At 34.0% G+C, this 20,132-nt stretch overlaps 2 protein-coding genes across 5 annotated transcripts in view; both read right to left on the minus strand.

Annotated features, from left to right (window-relative positions):
• Positions 1–1,103: 1,103 nt before the first annotated feature.
• Positions 1,104–16,947, minus strand: LOC126743488 (exostosin-3). The gene is made up of 10 exons (XM_050450590.1): positions 16,427–16,947; positions 15,531–15,772; positions 10,723–10,898; positions 10,473–10,664; positions 10,160–10,419; positions 5,156–5,396; positions 3,749–4,208; positions 3,126–3,694; positions 1,473–1,726; positions 1,104–1,416 (listed from the first exon to the last, which is right to left on the minus strand). Exons 1-10 carry the CDS (start codon positions 16,748–16,750, stop codon positions 1,312–1,314), a joined length of 2,823 nt encoding a protein of 940 aa, XP_050306547.1. The 5' UTR covers positions 16,751–16,947; the 3' UTR covers positions 1,104–1,311.
• Positions 16,948–17,050: 103 nt separating this feature from the next.
• Positions 17,051–20,132, minus strand: part of LOC126743489 (dipeptidyl aminopeptidase-like protein 6) — a 93,979-nt gene continuing 90,897 nt past the window's right edge. For all 4 annotated transcript variants that reach the window (XM_050450594.1, XM_050450592.1, XM_050450593.1 and 1 more), the window contains one exon: positions 17,051–20,068. In XM_050450594.1, the coding sequence (XP_050306551.1) occupies positions 19,937–20,068 (132 nt within the window). In that variant the 3' untranslated portion in view covers positions 17,051–19,936. The remainder of the gene's footprint in view (positions 20,069–20,132) is intronic.

A 20,132-nucleotide genomic window follows, 5' to 3' on the forward strand; every position in this document is an offset into this window, starting at 1 on the left:
GCTGACAATGACATACATATTTGAAAAAATATGTTGTATTTTTCATTTAAATAAAAGTTTATGAATAAAAACAGTGCCTAAAATTTATTTATATTTTGTAAACGCGTAAAAACCTAAATTAATAATTTAAAGTTCAAACAAAATGGGACATAAACATTTAGTTCATTCAAAACAAGACATGTCCAAAATTATTTTTGATTTTTCTCTTAACAAAAAAGAAGTATTCAAAACATCTTTTGGAAATATGCTTTTAGGGAGTCAAAGAATTATAATTTATTTTTCTTAATATTTTAGCTCTAAAGGTCTCTTTCTGAAACGTTTTTTTCGTTTTTCTCAAAATTATAAAAAGTGGACATGTCCTTTTTTGAATAAACACTCCTCAATTGTTCGCATCATCGAGTAGACTTCTGTTCACACTATAGAGTACCTAATACAAAAAATATTTGATTCACAAAACCGAGTGTTTACGCCACCGAGCTTATACTAGACAAACTCCAAAAAATTGGATGTTGTAATTGTATGCTGAATGCCTTAGACCTAACTAAGGAACAATAAATATCATTTTAATTAATTGTATACACAAAAAAATTCTTGCAGCTTCTAATTATAATGGCTAGCCTCTTTGGCGATTTTATAATTTGTCAGTATATGATAATTTCAGTGTTTCACCATGCTATAATTGCCAAGGATTTAAGCTTGTGGAAATCATGCTGGAAAACATAGTACGATTTAAAAGTGTAAATAAATTGCCAACTATAAGTACAAGTTTCAACTTAAAAGCTCTCCACCCAGTTGAGGGTTTTACCACTAAAGGCACCAGAATTTATTTCAAATACCTGGAATTGGTTTCACTTTTTCCCTCTCTACAATCTTTGAATCTATCTCTTGTCTTGTTTATTATACTAAACTTTTTAAATAATTAAGTTAAATGATGAGTTGTGGGACAATAATATGTGCAATCAAGTTCACTAGCTAAAAAATCTATGTTTAAGTTTCTATCCACTAAAATGGTTGTATCATAAATAGTAGTAGAGTTATTCACAGCTAACTTACGTAATTTTCATTTATTGATAATTGATATTCATATTATTGGAAATGAATGATGCAATTCAATTTCTTATTTATTTAAATATTTTTTGATAAAATAAGGAATAAAACAAGAAAACTTAACGATGTAGATTTTGCGTCAGTTACATTTAAAAAGTAAAATATGGCACAAATAAATAAAAAATAAATACAATATGTTACAAAAAAGTCTAGACTACCTAAAACCTAAAATATTAGAGCAGTCACAAAACGAGGGACTTAAAACTAAATAAATTTAAAACATTTCTGCTTGTCGTGCGGTATTCGGGTCTTAAATAAGATGGAGTCCGCCCTGTATTGCGTGTTCAATAACGGTGTATACCCGAAAACCTTGTAACAAAATGGAAACGTTACATACCTATACTTTGAAAGAGAGTTTGACTCACCTGCGTAAAAAAATTAATACACTTGTGCCGCTCCTGAAAGTGAGTGTCGTCCTCGCTCAAACTCTGCGGACACCCGGGACACCGGAACGTCCAACGGGAGGTCACCTTGACGGGCGGTTTCTGCGTAATATGACTCACTAGGAAATTCATCGCGATGTCCTCGCAGTTCATGTACTCGTCCACTTTGTCCCTTATGGCTTGCGGCAACCATTTCCAGTACAGGTGCAAGTAGTGTCGATGTAGAAAGGCCGCACCTAATAAAATAAGGTTTCAATAATATCCCGGTAAGTCCTAGAACATTTCTGTGATATCCCAGGGAACACTTGTGCTATCAAAGTAGAGATTCTTAGAGACTATATATTTATTTGACACAAAAACATCCAATTACAGAGTAAGAAAGCAGCATCTAAAGAAAATCTATTTTAGCATAGACTTCTTTTCTAGACTACAAAGAAACTGTAGCGGAACGACCTCTACCTTTGCTATAGTTTGTTCTTGTAGAATATCGGACGCTAGACTTAAATATTTTCTTTATTTGTGGAAACGTATGACATTCTCTAAACTCCGTGATTCTTTTTTTATTATAAGGTAGGGTTACAACTGTCCTGTTTCTTAGCTAGCAATTTATATTATCTTTATTCTATTTTTTTCTTCCTTTCTTCTTAAGTTATTTTCTACCATTAATAGTCTTTTCTCGCTCCTGTTTGTGTCCAAATATTTTATGTCTTTTTTTTGCAATTTTTTATTGTCTTTAAATTCAAACCTATTTGCAAGTTTTAGTACAAATTAGAAGCTAAAAGGCGCCTGATTAGCCTTTTAAAACTAACCTACAGTGGTACTTTTCCTTTCATTAAACTCTTACTCATGCTCTATTAGGATTGGCTTTAATAAACATATATATTAATACAAACTAAGAAAAAGATGAAGCAAACATCTCTGTTATGTACGCTTTAACTCTAAATTAAAAATTATTCTAACGTAGTATAGGCGGAAAATGATTAGTTATGACCACGAACTTAATAAATATACCTAGACTGCTAATGCATATGGCCACGATACTCAAAAATGACCAATGTCTTGTCGCCGCCATTTTTATAGTATAGGTTGTTAGTTGAAATGTAATCTGTGTAGGTCTAGGCCTGATGATGCTCCAATAGGAGCGAAACACGTGTAGCTTTTAAAAAATTATATGGATTTGATGAGACCGTGACTTTGTGTTCTTACCTTTGTTTTGTTTTTTATTTTTATAGTGGTTGTGTCCTTTTGATGTTGGTCACTCTGAACATTTTCAGTGTTGCTAACAAAAAAATATATTAAATAACGGTAATGAAGTTGACAACGCTGACGTTTGAGTATAGCGGATTGCCTAGTTTTTGGCGATTTGTAAACGGCGCTTGGGTATATCGTCTACAACAGGCAATATAGCTTCCTCCTTATTTAATTCGTGGATAATGTATCACCATCCTTATTTAAACGTATTTGGTTCACTGTTTAAGTATCTGTAGCACCGAATTAAGTATCTGTATGTGTTGTTTATGATGGAATGATGTATAGAGTTGTTTATTATTACTAAGTAAACCCTTGCTAATGACAAACCTTCATAAAGTCATCTATATTTTAATTTTCACAGACGTTCGTGGTTATGACCCTTACCTGTTAAAACCATACTCAATTCACAACTATAATTGGAATTATACAACCAGCCGTTTTTCGTGTTTAAATCCCAAGCGTGAAAACGTCCCGGGAAGCCGACGATTCGGTCCCGGTGTTCCCGCCACACCCGGAACCCGAACAAAATCTCGTCGTGTCTCAAATGCGCGTCATCGTCCACCGATAAGATCGCTTCCGTTTCCAAGTTATCCAGGGGCAAAAATCGATTGTTCAACGAATTCCGGGCCGCTTTGACGACGCGCACCGGCGCCCCGATGTCCGGCCATTTCAATTCGGGACTGGGCAAACGGGGCGAGTTCCATATCACCACCACCGAATGCAAATAAGGGAGACCCCGTAATCTCGCGATCGAGTCGAGAAGAACCTGCTCCCGCTCGTACGTCAACAGGAGAATCGTGAATTGTTCCCGCGGGTTGTTTCCTCCGAGGGATTCGGAGAATTCTTTGCCTGCACCGCCCGCTCCGCCCGCTATCGGACGGAAACCGCGTTCTGAACCGATGAATTTTGCGTCGGAGGGGAGCAGAGGGTCCATGGGTAGAGCCGGATAAAGTCTGGAAACGGTTACTTTTTCACTAAAGGTTTATTTCTGCTTTTTTCACTTTTACCTGAAAGGATCTCCCCAATCGTTCCAGATCTGATGGCCCTGCGTCAAGCCCAAACTGAAATTCCTCCTAAAAGCGGGACTGTCATAGGGAGGCTCCAACGGGCCCAGACTCTCCTCCTGTTCCACGTCTCCGACCGCGGGCACCGTCAGAGGCTGAAAAGTGTCGTTAAAGACGTTGATCGCGGCCACCGTGTCCGCCGGTAAAGCGGGAATGTTCAATCGATCTCTCAATACGGCCACGATCGTGTCCAACGTACTCTGGACCGACGCTAGATAGCGTTCCCAGACCAGTCTGCCCTGTTTTCTGAACAGGAGGATGTCTTCGTCTGGGATGGTGCGCAGTAAGAAGTGAAGTTCCGTCACTCGGGCTTTTGGGACGAATAAAACCACCCGTTTCCACTGGATTACTTCGTCGTAGGCCAGTTTCACTTGGTCGCCGCCTAAGATGACCGGGACGGCCCCTAAATAACCATAAAAGTCGATTTTCCATCACCATACAATACGCAGGTTATTAGAGAATTTTAAGAAAGAGCTGGAATACAAATATTGTAAAGATTGACGGATTTGTTTTAATAATACGTAGATTTATATAAATTGTACCCAAGATAAGATTGTCTATTATAGGGATCTTTCTTATAAATAATAAGATTTGTAATTGTATGTCAAAATTATGTTTCTATTCAAATAATTTAAAGTTGGTTGATTTACACAATACATTTTAAGTTACTCATTACTTTAGAAATAGTATTTATCTTAATTCCAGACGGTACTTGGCAAAACTGATCTATGAACAGTGATTTATAGTAACACCACATAAATGCATCATATTTCGCCAGAATATTTAGAGATTACTAAATGTTGTTCTAGTGCTGTTTCTTCTACATAAATCTGAGAGAGGTTTTTAGAAGAACCATGCAATCCATACCACCTACACATAGTACTATGGGTAAATAATCGTTCTTAGTTAAGAATATCTGTACATATTTTAACATATATAAAACGATCTGTTGTCAAACAGAACTACTGAAGTAGCAAAACACAAACAAGTTACAAAATAATTAAATATTTTGAGTTTATTTTTGAGTAGGACGTTGAAACTTTACAGATCGTTAAAGTTAATGTTTTGCTACTTGATGTTTTTCGAATGAACCTTCTAAGTTGAATAGAACAGGAATTGGGCCTCGAAACACAAGTTATATGGGTTAAAAAAAACCAAAATTGAATTGAAACTTTGTTGTCAAAAATTGTTAAAATTAATGAATAATGGAGAGATCGCTACGGCGTTATTCTGTAATTTCCGAGGGTTTTGATCGCGTGGAAACTTTACTAAAAAAGTGTTTGATTTAATTTGATTTGTATAAATAAATCAGTACATCCCAAAAAGTAGAAATTCTATTTTAAAACTAACCTGATCTCAAGGCTTCATAGATCCTGGCCTGCAATAACGTAGTAGACAAATAATCCGTAGAACTGGGGGCAAAAACCAACGCGAAAGTCGATTCTTTCAGTACGGCCCTGCGACTGCTATCGGTACCGCACAAAGCCCAATCCTGGGGCCCAGTATTCATCGTATCGTCGCTAGCTGGATTACATTCGAACTCGAACAAGAACTTATCCGAGGTATGCGTGTTCAGCAACTCCTTTAAGTGCTAAAATGTACAAAAATGTATCGGAAAAATCTCTTATTCTAATCACTGCTTACACTGAAAAAACACTCTAATATAATAAATAATAAGGCTTTTTTATTTATCCTGTAAAAATAAAATTTTATTTATTTAATTATGCTTCTGACAATTAGGGAGAAATAATTGATGCTATTACAAATATTCTATTCAGACCATATCAAAATAGTATTAAATGAAAATATCTTGGTAATATGCAAATGATTCTATATATAGTTAAAACTAATGGAAATCTGTACATGGTTCTTTGAAAATAAGATTAATTATTGTATTAAAAGTGTCTTATAATGAAATAACATTGCTGTGTGTTTATTGCCAATAAGGATAACAAAGTATAAATATGGGTAATTCAAATTTGTGTGTACCTACTTAGTTTTATTTTTTTTGTTCATTTTATATTCAGAAAAAATTATTTAACATTTAAATAAAATGAATAGTTTTTAAATAAATCAAATTCAAGGTTGACCAATTTTCAGAAAAAGTAACCATAAACATGCCACTTTTAGCCGAATTTTAGTAAAATTTATTTTAAATCGAGCGGTTTTTTATTGGAAACAAAAAACACCCTATGAACATTTCAATAAAATTAATAGTTTTTAAATAAATTTGTTCAAACCCGAGGTTGACCAATTTTCTTAAACAATGACCATAATATGCCAATTTTGAGTCGATTTCGATGAAATTTGGTTTAAATTAAAGGGCTTTTAATGAAAAACAAAAAAGGTCTCCATGAAAATTTTCATAAAACTAATAGTTTTTGAATGAAAATATTAATAAAATGCATAGTTTTTAGATTAATTTGTTCTAAGTCAAGGTTGGCCAATATACCAAAAAAATGACCAAGTTTATGATGAAGTTTAATTTAAATTGATTAGTTTTTAATTGGGAACAAAAAAGGTCCTTATGAAAATTTTGATAAGATTAGTAGTTTTTGAATGGACAACGTTTGTTTATTCCAAGTCGAAGTTCGCGAACTTTCCTAAAAGAATGGCCATAATTAAGCTAATTTTAGCCCAACTTTAATGAATTTTTTTTAAAATTCAACAGTTTTTAATTGGAAAAAAAACTTCTTTATGAAAATACTGGTAAAGTTAATAGTGTTTGAACGAATTTATTCCCAGTCAACGTTTTCTTGACTTGGAATAGATTCATTTAACAATTCACAAGTTTCCTGCAAAAATATGACAATTTTGACCTGATTTTTAAAGTTTTTGTTTAATTAAAGAATTTTTATTGGGGAACAAAAAGGTTCCTTTTAAAAATTTTGATAAAAATCAATACGTTTGTTTATACCAAGACATGGGATGAAGAAGATTTGATACCCCTGCATGCTTTACGAGAAGAAATATGTGATTCTATTTTGTCAGATGAAGGACCTGATCTAGTGGAGTTAGTGAACAAAGTGAATCGTGCTGATAATCCGATAGATAAAACAGAAGTTGAAAAATGGGCAAGAGGTGATGACGAGGAAAATTTAGATAGAGATCTTAGAAGATGATGAGGAGGATGAACTTATACAGAAAATGTCCAGCAAAGAAGCGGTGATCTCATTTGATAAGTGTCTACGTTGGGTGGAAGAGAATGAATTGCCACTGCATGAAGTGATCCTTCTAAGAAGAATTCGACAGAAGGCTGTCGATCTAAGCATCAAAAAATCTGTTCAAAGAACTCTTCAAAGACAATTTTATTCAAAGAAAATATTAAGAGGCAATGAAGTATGTCCATTTATGTATGCAGTTAACTGGTTTGTTTAAAAATCGTAATTGAGGGGGTCAGAAGCCAAGGGGTCCAAGTGACATTTTTTCAGAAATCGATCTAAGTGTAAAAACTGAATGGTGAAACATTATTTTATATCATGGCAAAGAGAACTAAGTGCGTTTCAATACTAGTGCTGCTCTCTATGAACTGGTGAGAAAATCAGCAGATTCAGTCGCCCGTATTGTTAATTGGCATAGGGACCTAAGTGCGCTTGAACCCCTTTGCCACTCAAGCAACAGTCATTTAGTAGATTACGCGCGAAGTGGAAGAGGTTAAGTTTTGCAAGTTTTTACAGTTTTTAAGTTGTTTTGAAGTTTTTTTTTAAATCCAAATGGTTACTTCTGATGAAGACCAAAATGGTAAGTTCTCAAAGTGCTATATAATTTGTTGAAATATGTTTTCCTTGACGTTATTTTTTTTTTAATTTTAGATCCGTTTAGTGATAATTTCGATGTTGATATGGACTACGTCCCAAATCAAAATAGTTCACAGTCTTCTTCAGATTCAGAGCTTAGCATAGTACATCTAGCAAGTATATCCAAGAAACGAACACGAAAAATAGCACCGTGGAAGCGATCCGAAGCAAAACTAAAGCGTAACTCTGGCCAATGGTACGTTGGACGGCGGGGTGAAGTTCATGAAGTAAAATCAGTTAAATCAGTACAATCACATTTGTAGATACAAATGTAATGAACATTTTAACGAAGAAGTGCGCATGTCTATATTTCCAGATTTCTAGGATCTCGGAAAGAAACAAAATGGTTGGGACTTGCAAACTTCATTCATTGTTTCATGTGTTTCTAAGCATATTCCTAAACGACCCAATCGACTTGCAGTTTCTCAAACAAAAGTCAGCACAATCATAACGTTGAAAAATTATCGCGTTTGTAAGCAGTTTTTTTTGTGTACGTTGGTTATTCCTCAGAAGAGGTTCTATAACGCTGTCAGTAAACATAAAGAAACAAGAATCGCCCATACAGATCAAAGAGGTCGTCATACTCCTGGAAATAAACTAAGCGAGGACACTATCAATTTAGTGAAAGAGCATATAAATTCCTTTCCTAAGTTTATTAGCCATTATACTAGAAAGGATAACCCAAACCGTAAATATCTATCTCCAGAATTAAATATTTCAAAAATGTATAGTTTGTATAAAGACTTTTGTTCACAACGACGAACAGGTTCTGTAAAAATCAGCAAATACCGTGATATTTTTAACACTCAGTTCAATCTTAGTTTTCACCGGCCTTACACCGACACTTGCTCAACCTGCGATATTTTAAAAATCAAAATGGATGCCCTAATCCAGGTTCTGAAGAAAAGAGAGCCTTACTCCGCGACCACGAGATTCATTTAAGGAAACAAAACAAAGGTAAGAACACAATTTTCTTTTATGAGATCGTGACTTTGTGTTCTTACCTTTGTTTTGTTTTCGTTTGGTCTCTTAGAGAAAAATGGACGATACCTACGATTCTATTCATTTAAGGAAAGTGTCTTGTGTTAAATCCTTGAAGAATCAGGCCACTACCTTAGCTAAAGAATCCTCCCAAACTCGTCGTGCCATATGTTTTGACCAACCCAACCCAACCCAACCCAACTATTACCCATATAGACGCCTTCAGTGACAACTGCGGCGGACAAAATAAAAATTAAAATAAAAATATAGTGAAATTCTGTACCTATATTGTGCAACATACCCACATCAAAAGCGTAGATTATCAATTTCTTGTCTCGGGCCATTCGTTCATGGAGTGTGACCAAGATTTTGCCCTTATAGAAAAATCAAAAAGAAGGCTTACAAACATATTTACTCCTGATGATTGGATCCATTTTGTGGGAGGCGTTAGTCGCAAATTTATTGTAGTTAATTAATTGCAGCCTCAGGACTTTAAGTCAATATCTCCAATGGATAGCTACATGAAACCAAACATTGTAGGCCTTAGTAGTAAGATGCAGTGGTTGCATTTTGAAAAAGCCGAACCTTACAAGATGTTTTATAAAGAAGTCTACAACCAAGAAATCGCATTTAATATAATGGACCTAAAACAAAAAAATACTACTGGACGCCCAAGGAATCAGCCAACCACTTTGCATGTTACCCCACCAAAAATCAAACTGGCCAAGTATCAGAATCTCTTGCAGCTACTACCACAGATGTAAATAGCTCCGCACGAGCTATTTACATCTGTGCTACTACCTTTTGTTTCGCCTGTCCGTCATAAAATTTACAAGGATCTGTTATATGAAGGGAAAATCTCAAGGCTTCAACAACAACAAATTAATGTCACCCAAAAAGAGGATACAGACACTTACAGAAATTTTGAATCCGATGATGATTAATATGTTTTTCTTTATATTGAGTTCACGTTAATTTCTCCATTAGAATAAACATTTTTTTATTTTGGTAAATTGTTATGTATTTTATTTTTAAAGCAAAGGGGTTTGAGTGACTGGCCTATGAGTTTTAACTAGCAAAAAAGCCTTACATAAACCAAATGATGTCTAGAATTTATGAAATGCATTTTGAAACATTAAAATTACAATATTTAATAAAAACAGAAATATAAAATATCACCGAATATTTTTTAATTACCTAAAACTTTAAATCAAACATTCTCAAAACTCTTAATTTGTTACTTGGTCCCCTTGGCTTCTGACCCCCTCAATTATTTTTCTTGTTAGATAAATTTTTACTGAATTTTTTGTTTGATTTCCTGTTAAGTTCATTTTAATTTTGACATATTATGCATTTATGTATGCACATAAGTAAAGATTTTTAAATCCATTATGTACAAATATATTTCATGGTGAGAGTGCATTTATATGGTGAAGAAAGTTATCTATAATCCGAAAGTTTTGGAAACCGAACGGGGTCTGCCAACTTTCTGTTCGGATTATCCATACATTACTGTATTGCAAAATTACGTATATCCCATTCATATTATCAAAGAGTTTTCTGTGTGTGTACCTACCTGTAAAATAAACTGATTCAGCTCCTTATTTTCTTTTTCGAGTGCCTTGTCGTGGCTTGCCAAACGTTTTTCCGTCACGTTCTTATTAAATTTCATTTCGCCCTGAAACGACAGTAAGTACATGCGACGCGCCGGTAACATGTAGGCGCATTCTTGCCATACGTCGCCCCCGGGGGGGCCGAGCACCGGGGATATGATAAGGTCGAAATTCGGTCGGAAATATTCGTAATAAAACGTGGATTGGACTAAAATTGCCCGACCTAAAAGGCACTAAAACAGTAAATATAATTATACAAAGTGTGAAAGGTGTAACCTGTATCGACTTCTGAAAAAACGTCTCCGCTAGTGGCACCCAAATCCCTCCTGGCCAAATTAAGTAGCACGTGATTCCTACCGTCTCCACCCCAATAAGGTAATCGTTTTAACGCATCAGAGTCTAACGGAGTGAGATTCAAATGGTTTCCAACGTTTTCACTCACGTCATCTGTGTCTTTAAGTGCTTCCCCTTAGTAATTAAACTGATTAGTTTTGTTGGTGGTAAGGAGGAGCAACCAACTGCTTACCAACTAGAACTAAATATATACAAGCCTCAACGGGGTTTTGTGTTAAATGCGGATTGTAGCCGAGGACCTGTTTCAGAGTGGTTTTTAGGAAACCATCTACATCCCAACCGTCATTCATTACTGGATGTTGGTCCGGGTCGTAGAGATAAACTGGAAAACCGGATGTCAGTGAACATCTAAAAAATTTGGGAAATTGTTACAACAGTTTAGGCATAAAATGACTCATAATTTTTTTTTATTGCAAATTTTAATGTACGTATTTTCTTCATTCTTTGCTATGACTAGTCATATAAATTGCTGTAAGTTTTTTCCTGTAATTTCTTTTTAATTACCCATATATTCTCTAAATAATATTAATCATAAATTTATTGGCAACAATGTATAGCTTTACAATCATAGTAACATATGTCATATAAATTAAATAAACATATTCACAAATACATAAATTCCTGGATTTCAATCAGAAATCAGAGCACCAAGTTCCAAAACTTCAACTTCATTGTATTGTTTTACTTACCTAAATACTCAATCAGTAATTGGTTCGACATTCATTCTAATATCAATACCCTGTGTTGTATCAAATATATATAATTATAATAGTAACATAAAGACACTTTTTAGGACTTTTAAAGACACTTCCAACACGTAAAAAAACCGTTCTTGGGACGGTACTGTTCGTGCGCAATAGATAAAATGGAAGAGGATGGTTTTGTAAACAGTTCTTATGTGTGTTCTAACCTGATGTATTACCGTCCGCGGAACGGTTCCGGGAACGGTAATTGCGATACTTGTCCCGTTGCTAGTACTGATTGGGATGACATGCGCAATAAGCCTTGTTAGCTGTCATTTGCCTGAAAATTTCACTTGAAAGTTTTCAAACTTAATTTAAATCTATTTTTCGCTATTAAAATTTTTTTTTTTTTTTTAGCTATTTTAGCTTTGTGTCATATAAACCATCTTGACACCATGACACGCAAAGATCTTATTTCTATAAATTTGAATAAGGATCTAAAAGATACGCTCTCTGCTGCGCCTACTGATAATTTTTTGTTTGGTCAAGCATTGGAAGAACGAGTGAAGGCTGCAAAAAACCTGCAAAAATCAGGCGAGGAACTTAAGCAGGTTAAACCGAAAACTGCTAAGAAACCTGTCAGTCGCACTCATTTAAAATCCAGGGATCCAGCTCAGTTGCAGGGGAGCACCCGAGCTGGACAATATTACAAGAGACCTTATCCCTACCAACGCCAACAGCAGAAGAACCATCCAGATCAACGGATGGAAAGGAAACAAGAGTCTACGTAACAACTTTTCAGATAGAGCGCACTGGTATTGCCCCGTCGCCCCGTCAAGCCATCGCTGAAATTGTATTACCCGTATAATAAATAAAACGTTTTTCGAGGCTGAAAGCTGAAATGGTTGTTTTGATTTAAAAAGATTTACTGGTGACACGTTAATTGAGTTATTTTAGGTATATTAGTATTAATAAAATCTGTTTTTTAACAGTTTTATTCATCTTTGGCCCGTATCTAAAATATATGTACATTTTGATTGTTTCAAATATTGCACTAACTTTTTGACTTTTGAACTACTTCTACTTAACCGATTGTAACAAAATTTTACACAAACATTGGGTTCTTGTCTTATGCCAATACAATATTATTATATTCACCAACCTTATGGAATTAACCCGGCATCGGCAACCAGCAACCCCTAGGTAGGTACCTTAATAGAGGGAAGAGATAGCTTTATGATTTTAAATTAGAATAAGGAAAAATTTAATAAAATACCTCGTTTTAAAGGTTTCATTCGGCCAGGTGAAATTGTGCAGTCAGAGAAGTAATAAAATGCTAATTAAAGGACAAGCCAAAAACCAGAAAATAAAATATAATAATCTACTTTTGGTATTGATATATTAAATATGTAGGTAGTATTTCTAAATAAAATTATGACCTCTGGATCAACTTTTAACAATTTATTAAAATAACGTGAGGTGCACATTCGCCAAAAAAAATTATAGCTGATGCGCCAACCTTACAAACAGAGAGTCGCCCAAAAAAAGAGGCTTCATACGCCTGCGAAAATTGGCTAAAAAAGGGATTTTCTGGATAGATGAGATCTAAGAATCTAAAAGGTTTTTTGATATGGGGTTTTAAAATATTTGTTCAGAAAGGACAAAACTAGACTTCTATAGTTTTATTTTTTTTTTATTAGGCCTAAAATCATATAAAAAACAATGTTTAAACATACAGAAAATTAAGGTAATTTTCAACGCTATATTTTAGCTGTTTAGAATTTAAATTTCAAAAAATTGATTCTACAGATGTCTCAATTAATCCATTAACTAACAATTTTATAAAAAAATAATATTAAAAAAGTTTCTTAGATCTCATCTATCGAGAAAAGGCTTTCAACGCAGTTTTTACCGGCTAAATTCTAATATCGTTGAGTCATTGCTAATCGATACCGTTGATTGATAATCGATCGTAGTAAACGTCACCCCTTCTGTACTACTTTGAACCCTTCTGTACTATTTTTGAAATTTTCTTAGCTGAATTAGATTACGCTCTTAAGGCCGCTGCATTCATGCCCGGAAAAAATCTTGTTCAGATACCTATAGGTATATAGAATCAACGTAAACAACAGGCAATATAATAGGAATTTTTATGTTATTTAGGATTTTTTTTGGATCAACTTTCGTTTTCTTTTTGGTTTACTCAACAATCATTCCAACCTAAAATTATGACAACGTCAAAGTCAAAAAATAGATGCAAAAATAAATAATACTTGCTTTGAATAAAAAATACTTTAAAAAATGCAAAAATAAAAAACACTTTTTTTCGATATTTTAAAAACTAGTAGAAATATGCCTTTTTAACTTAGACCAATTTTTTAACAATTTTTAAGACAAAATTGTTAAAATATTACAGTGTGTACAGTACACCATGTTAACTTAAGTGAAGCTTTGCTTTTTTTTAAGTTAAAGCTAATAGCACTAGGTATGTTACATAAAAAACAAACCACACCACGAACTAGAAACAAACACAAGCACGTCAAAATCCAGGAAACGTGTAAAGTAAATAAACAGAGTACGACTAATTAGACAGACAACACCAATGACAAGAGTGAGTCTGGACGAGTAATGATCTAATTTTATTTTCATACACCCAAAAGTGCGCAAAAGTCATACAAAAAAAAATGCTGATATAACTAAAGTACCTAAGTAGGTATATAAATATATGCTGAATATTTATTGGGAAGTTTATTTAATAAATCTTTGTCGTCTATTTCTACAAATTAAAACTTTTGCATATGCGGCAATACAACAAATTGGTAAACATTCTTGAGGTGGTTATTAGGATTTGTTACACACATTATAGTTTTGCACTGTATAGGGAATAAAAATAATATAATTTTTATTTAAATAATAAGGGTTTTTAAGAAAAAATGCGATATGCCTTAGTGCGAGAAAAAAAAAAGTAGCTACCTATCTATTATTTTTTTCCCTAAAGGGGCGTATATCTCATCAGTAGGAATTCCTATTAGTGAGATATAGGTATAGGCCCCCAAAAGACGCTCCTAAAAACATTTTTCAAAAGACAAAATACTGTCCCAAAGAGTATGAAAGTAAATACCACACTCGCGAAACAAAAATCGACGGATCCGACTAGACTTAAAAAAAAATTGAAACCCCTTATAAGGTAGGCATGTAGTAATAAAACAAAACATATTTTATTACTACCAGGTATATCCGTAAAATAACTCAATAACGTGTCACCAGTATAATTAAATCTATCAAAACAACCATTCAGTTCGGCTTCAAAAACCTAATATCTAAATACAATCAATACAGGATAATATAAAGTGCAAGTATATAATTATTTAAATGAATCGACGGGGCCACGGGGCGATCAGGCGATGGGGCGAAACAGTGCGCTCCATCGGAAAAGTTGTTACGTAGACACTTGTAGAAAGGAAACCGAGGGAACCGCCCAAAATACAGATGGAGAGGTTCCGTCGACGTCGACAGTAAAGCAAGGGGTTAGTAGTGCATATGCCCGTAGATTAAAATATTTTGTAAATAAATGGCATGAAGTTACTAATGACAAATTAATTTAATCATGTATTCAAGGTTATAGGTTGCCTTTTATTAAAAAGCCTATTCAAAAATATGCTTTTATAAAAAATGGTAAATGGTCTGTTTTTGAAAAAAGTTCAATTAATTCGTCTATTGAAGACCTTTTAAAAATTGGAGCAATTAGCAAAGTAACACCATGTAAAAATCAGTATGCTTCAAAAAATATTTTATTTCAATGGTCAGCTCTATGAATATAATTGTCTACCTTTTGGTTTAAACTCTGCTCCCTTAGTATTCACCAAGATCATGAAACCAATAAAAGTGTATTATGTCCCTCAACTTGTGTTTGTTGTTGCAACTTGCTTTAAATAGCTACCTATTCTACTTATTTACGAGACAAAGCTGAAATATAATTAACAGATCAAACGAACTTACCTAAGTGAAGTTCGATCTGGATTATATGAAGCCTTGTCGAAGTAAATAAGTCCCTTCCCTACCCTAATATTTATTTCCCTTGGTTGCAACAATGTAGCTTTGAAGAAGACTGAAGGTATGCAATGGATTTAAGTATGCAGGACCGGGGGGGTTTTTTATTTGCTTTGAATTTGTGTGAGACTCAATGCCATCGGAAATACTACTTATTTACTTCAACAAGGCTTCATATAATCCAGATCGAACTTTACTTAGGTAAGTTCGTTTGATCTGTTAATTATTAATCACTGAACATTCTTACCTTGAGTGATCAAAACAAGTAAACATCCTACAATTCCTCGACCTATTCCTAGAAATAGCAGGTAAATAGGGAGGCAGAGAGTCAGGAGTTAACCTTTGGGGCAAAGCCAAATCTGGAGTGTTCTGCTGTAAGGCTTCGTGCATAGCTACTTCGGCTTGCTCAACAGAAATCTTCAATCTGTTCAAGTTTGTTTGCTGATGTGCCTGGTCTTGCTTTAAATCTTCTATGGCCTTGGTATAAGTCTAAACCAAAAATATATTTACAGCTAAAATAAGCATATTATTTCTTGTATGTTTATCCTAAACTTATACAAATAGGTAAGCAACAATATTTGTATAATAACATTGAAACAGACACAGAGAGTCTTCATGACTAGTTAATGAGAGTAGAAGTGTGGAATTTGTTGGGAATGGTTTGGATTCTACATTGACTGCTAAGAATCAGATTATGTATATACTATTACAATATAAGAAATTTGTCTACGCACATATAGTGTGACACATTTTGAATTGTTTTCATCTGTAGCTGAGTATGTCAAAGAATTTATGTAGGCCACTTTTTATTAGAAATAAATTTCTAACCCTAAATACCCAATATATACTGGAAAAAGTTACTGCAATTTATAAAAAGTACGGTAATTGCTTAAGGCAACATTTCTTCAACTGTTCTACAAGAGAAAAATTTTCTGGTAGCAGTTCGTATTCTCAAAATTGCCCAAGTATGAGCATGAAACAACTTTCTCAATCAAAGATCTTTAGAAGGAAAGTCAAGGGGTTGCAGAAGCCTATTACACCATTAAAGAATATTTTAAAGATTCTAAACTAAAACTTGTTGGAGTAGACAACAGTTACATAAATGTTATAGGATAATAAAGTCTGCATTTTATGGACACTGACCTGTAACTCTTGTTTAAGTTGCTGCCTTTTCTGTTCGATGCTCCTAAGCTCACTAAGTACTGTGCCTCTGATCCTAATTAGTTCCTCTACGCCTACCCTTAAATCTAATTCTTTTATATCACCCGATTCATCTGGCAAGTCTAAATGGGAATGAGCACTGTGCGTTATTAAGTTAGCATTTCGCTCCACCTTTGACAAGTAAAAGTGGGTTATTAGGGGTGTTAATATTAGTATTGCGGATACCATCACGACGATTCGTGATAGTTTTACGTTGATTAGCCAGTGGCAAAAGCTCTGCCGGGGCTCCCCAGTTAAAAGGACCATTTTCAGATTATTTTAATAATTTAGAAAAAACCGTGCCTTTTGGCATTTTATGGACGAATGGTTGTAAGGGTGCAATCTAACGCACATTTCATTGTAAAATTATGGGGCTTTCACACAGGACGTCGGCAAAGACATTGTAAAGGTTTTTATTTTGCTCAATTTTACTGTTTATATTGAGGTTAGGTTAGAAGCTGTCATGTGTCATGTTTTATTAAAAATGTCATTTTGACAGTGTTGCTAGGTTAGGTTACGTATAGGCGACCCACTACACTTAAGGAATGTTTTAATTAATACACACAGTAAACTTCATTCGTTTATTCCATATTTAATAGATATTACAAAAACGAAAACATTTAACATCTCATATTATAATCTAACGTAGCTGAAACCTTAATAGTTACATCTTTATCTTTAATTGGTGTTCTGAATTTTATTATTACTTAACATGGATGATATACAACAATTAATAGGCTTAGATAATTTATTTATAGCAAAAATTACTTTCAGGAGACGTAAATTAAAATTCTTAGTAACAATAAAAAATAATAAAAGTTCTAAATAACGTCGTATTACACAAGGGAAATTCACATCTACAATACGAATTCAGGAAGACTTGCTCTCACAAAAGATATTGTTGAAAAACACTTATCAGTTATAGTCTAGCTATAGTCATAACTATAATAGTAAAAAAAGCTTTTTTGCATATTACGTCTTATTTTAAATGTTTCTCCGGATTAACCCCCCCATCCGGGGGTGAATCGAGAGGGTTGATTAACACTTATAAGAATCAGATTGTCTGTTCTGCGATTATAGTAGCGTAGCGTTAATATGTTTTCTTCTTCTATGAACATCAGTTTAATTAAGAGATTGATATTTTTGGCATTTCAAGGCAGGCATCCTTTAAATACCAAAAATCTCGAAGCGGATTAAAACGCTTATAATTAATGCGCGCCGTTTACTGTCACAACCTTAAGTTTATTGATTTCGTGTGAGTGTCACAAAATGTTCCTTTTTTTTTTTTTTTGATACTTCGGTTCCGTTTTAGGTCACTATAATTTACTTGAAAATTCTGGCAACATTGTATCGAATCTGTCAGCGGTTAATTGGGAGGACTTTCATTAATTTTGACGAGCCGCTAAGGACATAAACCGATCCCGGTGTTGCCGTCTCTTATATTTTTTCCTAAAAAAGATTAGACCTGTCGCACATTTGATCCTTTTTGGCACAGCCATAGTGCATAGTGTCAAAAGTAAGCGGTCATTTTGGATGTGAATACACCCTTCGAGTACAATGTGCTAGACAGGTAAACTTATAGCGAGACTTATATACAATTATATTGAATTGTGTTCCTTTTATAAGAAAATGTGTTTTTTTTTTAATGAGAGATATGGTTAAGCCATTCAAGGTTATATCATACAATAATGATATCTAGAAAACACAATTTTCTGTCAAAATGGCCACCATCTTGGAAAAAACAAATAACTAAACAAGATGGCTGTATATATAGTGACCTAAATCGGTCGTAATACTTGCACACAATATAAAAAATTAATAAACATTTCCTAAACTGTTATATTATGTACAGAACGAGCCTTACGACTAAAACGTGTTATATCAGAGATAATAAGTAAAATTGACTTAACCCTCTACAATGATAATCAATAATTGACATTTTCTCATCTAACCCGCATAATATTTAACAAAGATTTAAGAGATATAACAATTTTCATATATTATGTGTCTATTTTACAAAACGCCCTAGAAATACAACAAGTCTAAAACGTCTATATGTATGTAGTTTTTACAATTAATTTACAAAATCAGAATTAACCCTTTTACACCCGCCAAGGCACCATAAAAAGTCGTTTTTGATTTTTAAGAAACTGTACCCTGTATATAAGTATTATATAAGGCGTAAATTTTGATTGTATATGATTTTTATATAAAAAAATAAATAAATTATATAGTGCCATCAGATGCCTTGACAGGTGGCGTAAAAACAATCACAATTAATTTGATTAAAAAGCGCGGACTGTCCCTAATATTCCTTAAAAGTGTTTAAATTCCTATCACAACTTTTACACCATAAACACTTTTTGTCATTCGTTTTCACTTTTATCGTTTTGTCTTTTCCTTGTCGTTTATTTTTGCATATTTACACCATTTGATTTGCGGTTATATTATAATCTCTAGTATACAAGGCACCGGTGCTCCAGTATATAAGTATTCTAATATGGTTTAAATTTATTTATAAAAAAAAATTGCTTAATGAGGAGTTTATGTTGGATACAATTTAATTAAAAAAAAAAGGTGTAGGGTAAAAGGGGTTGCTATATTGCAATATAGATTTTTTTGAAACTTAAGGCAATTTCGTTACTCTTGGCAACGTTGCTTTGGGCATCACCCCGCCCACATTTAAGTTCGAGCCAATAGGATTCACTAGGCCACTATAGATGCGTAGCAAGGATAATAATAATTGCGATGTTGTCAAGAGGTGTGTGATTTGTTATTGCCAGTTTATTTCTGCACCCAAAGTCAGACGTGTATAATGAGGGAAAACCTTTTTTAAAAACCTCAGTAAACCTTAAAGAACGTGAGAATTTCCTTTAATTTTTTAGAAATTTCTACACATATAGTTTTCAATTTTACAATAGTAGAAAAGTTAAAGGAAACCCAAGGAAATTCGAAAAATTGAAGGAAAATTAATGAAAAATCCCAAGATGAATTACAAAAGATTAAGAATTTTCTAAAATGGGTTTTTAAAAGTAATTTTTTCCTTAAAATTTCAAGTCAGGGAAATCCAATCCAGAAACTCAAAATGTAGCAATAAAATTCGTAGAACTTAAAAAATTAATAAAAAAGTTAAAAAAACGGGCGGTGAAACTGATAGCTCAACTTAAAATAAACGCTTTCAAAAGTACTATGTAAGAAACCGTGACAAAAACAACTCCGAGAATCCAAACTGACGCTGCAACTTCAATCTAACTAACACGATTCATTTGTCAATAGTTTCCTGGACGTAATTGCAATACCTCAACCGACCCCTTACTAATTAAGCAACACTTCTCTCCCCTGTCCGTGTCAGTGTAAATCATAAAACTCCTCACTTTCACTCGACTTATTCCGCAATAATTTCCGGAAAGCGGTTACGTGACTGTGGTAGGGCAGCAGGTGCCTCAGCCAGTTTCAGGTGTCCTCCGATTCCGGCGGTTCCCTTTCCTCCGTGTCCAACTTAAGGCACTCTTCGAAGAAAGTCTGCATGGAAGTGTAGACGTGCTCCAGGACTCCCGTCAGTTCATGCCCTTCGTCCGGGTAACTCTACAATCGGACATCAGATAGAGATAGAGAAATATTCTCTGGATCACCTTGAGACTTGTTAACT

This window comes from Anthonomus grandis, chromosome 13 (genome assembly GCF_022605725.1).
Source record: "Anthonomus grandis grandis chromosome 13, icAntGran1.3, whole genome shotgun sequence".
NCBI lineage: Eukaryota > Metazoa > Arthropoda > Insecta > Coleoptera > Curculionidae > Anthonomus > Anthonomus grandis.

Bases quoted from the DNA above. Each gene is read 5' to 3' on its own strand.
- LOC126743488 (XM_050450590.1), bottom strand. From the start codon at position 16,750: ATGGTCCTTTTAACTGGGGAGCCCCGGCAGAGCTTTTGCCACTGGCTA. The intron at 4,209-5,155 runs GTTAGTTTTAAA...ATGGTTATTTAG, and splicing joins CTATGAAGCCTTGAGATCAG to GGGCCGTCCCGGTCATCTTA. The intron at 1,417-1,472 runs GTGAGTCAAACT...TTTTGTTACAAG, and splicing joins GTATTAATTTTTTTACGCAG to GTTTTCGGGTATACACCGTT.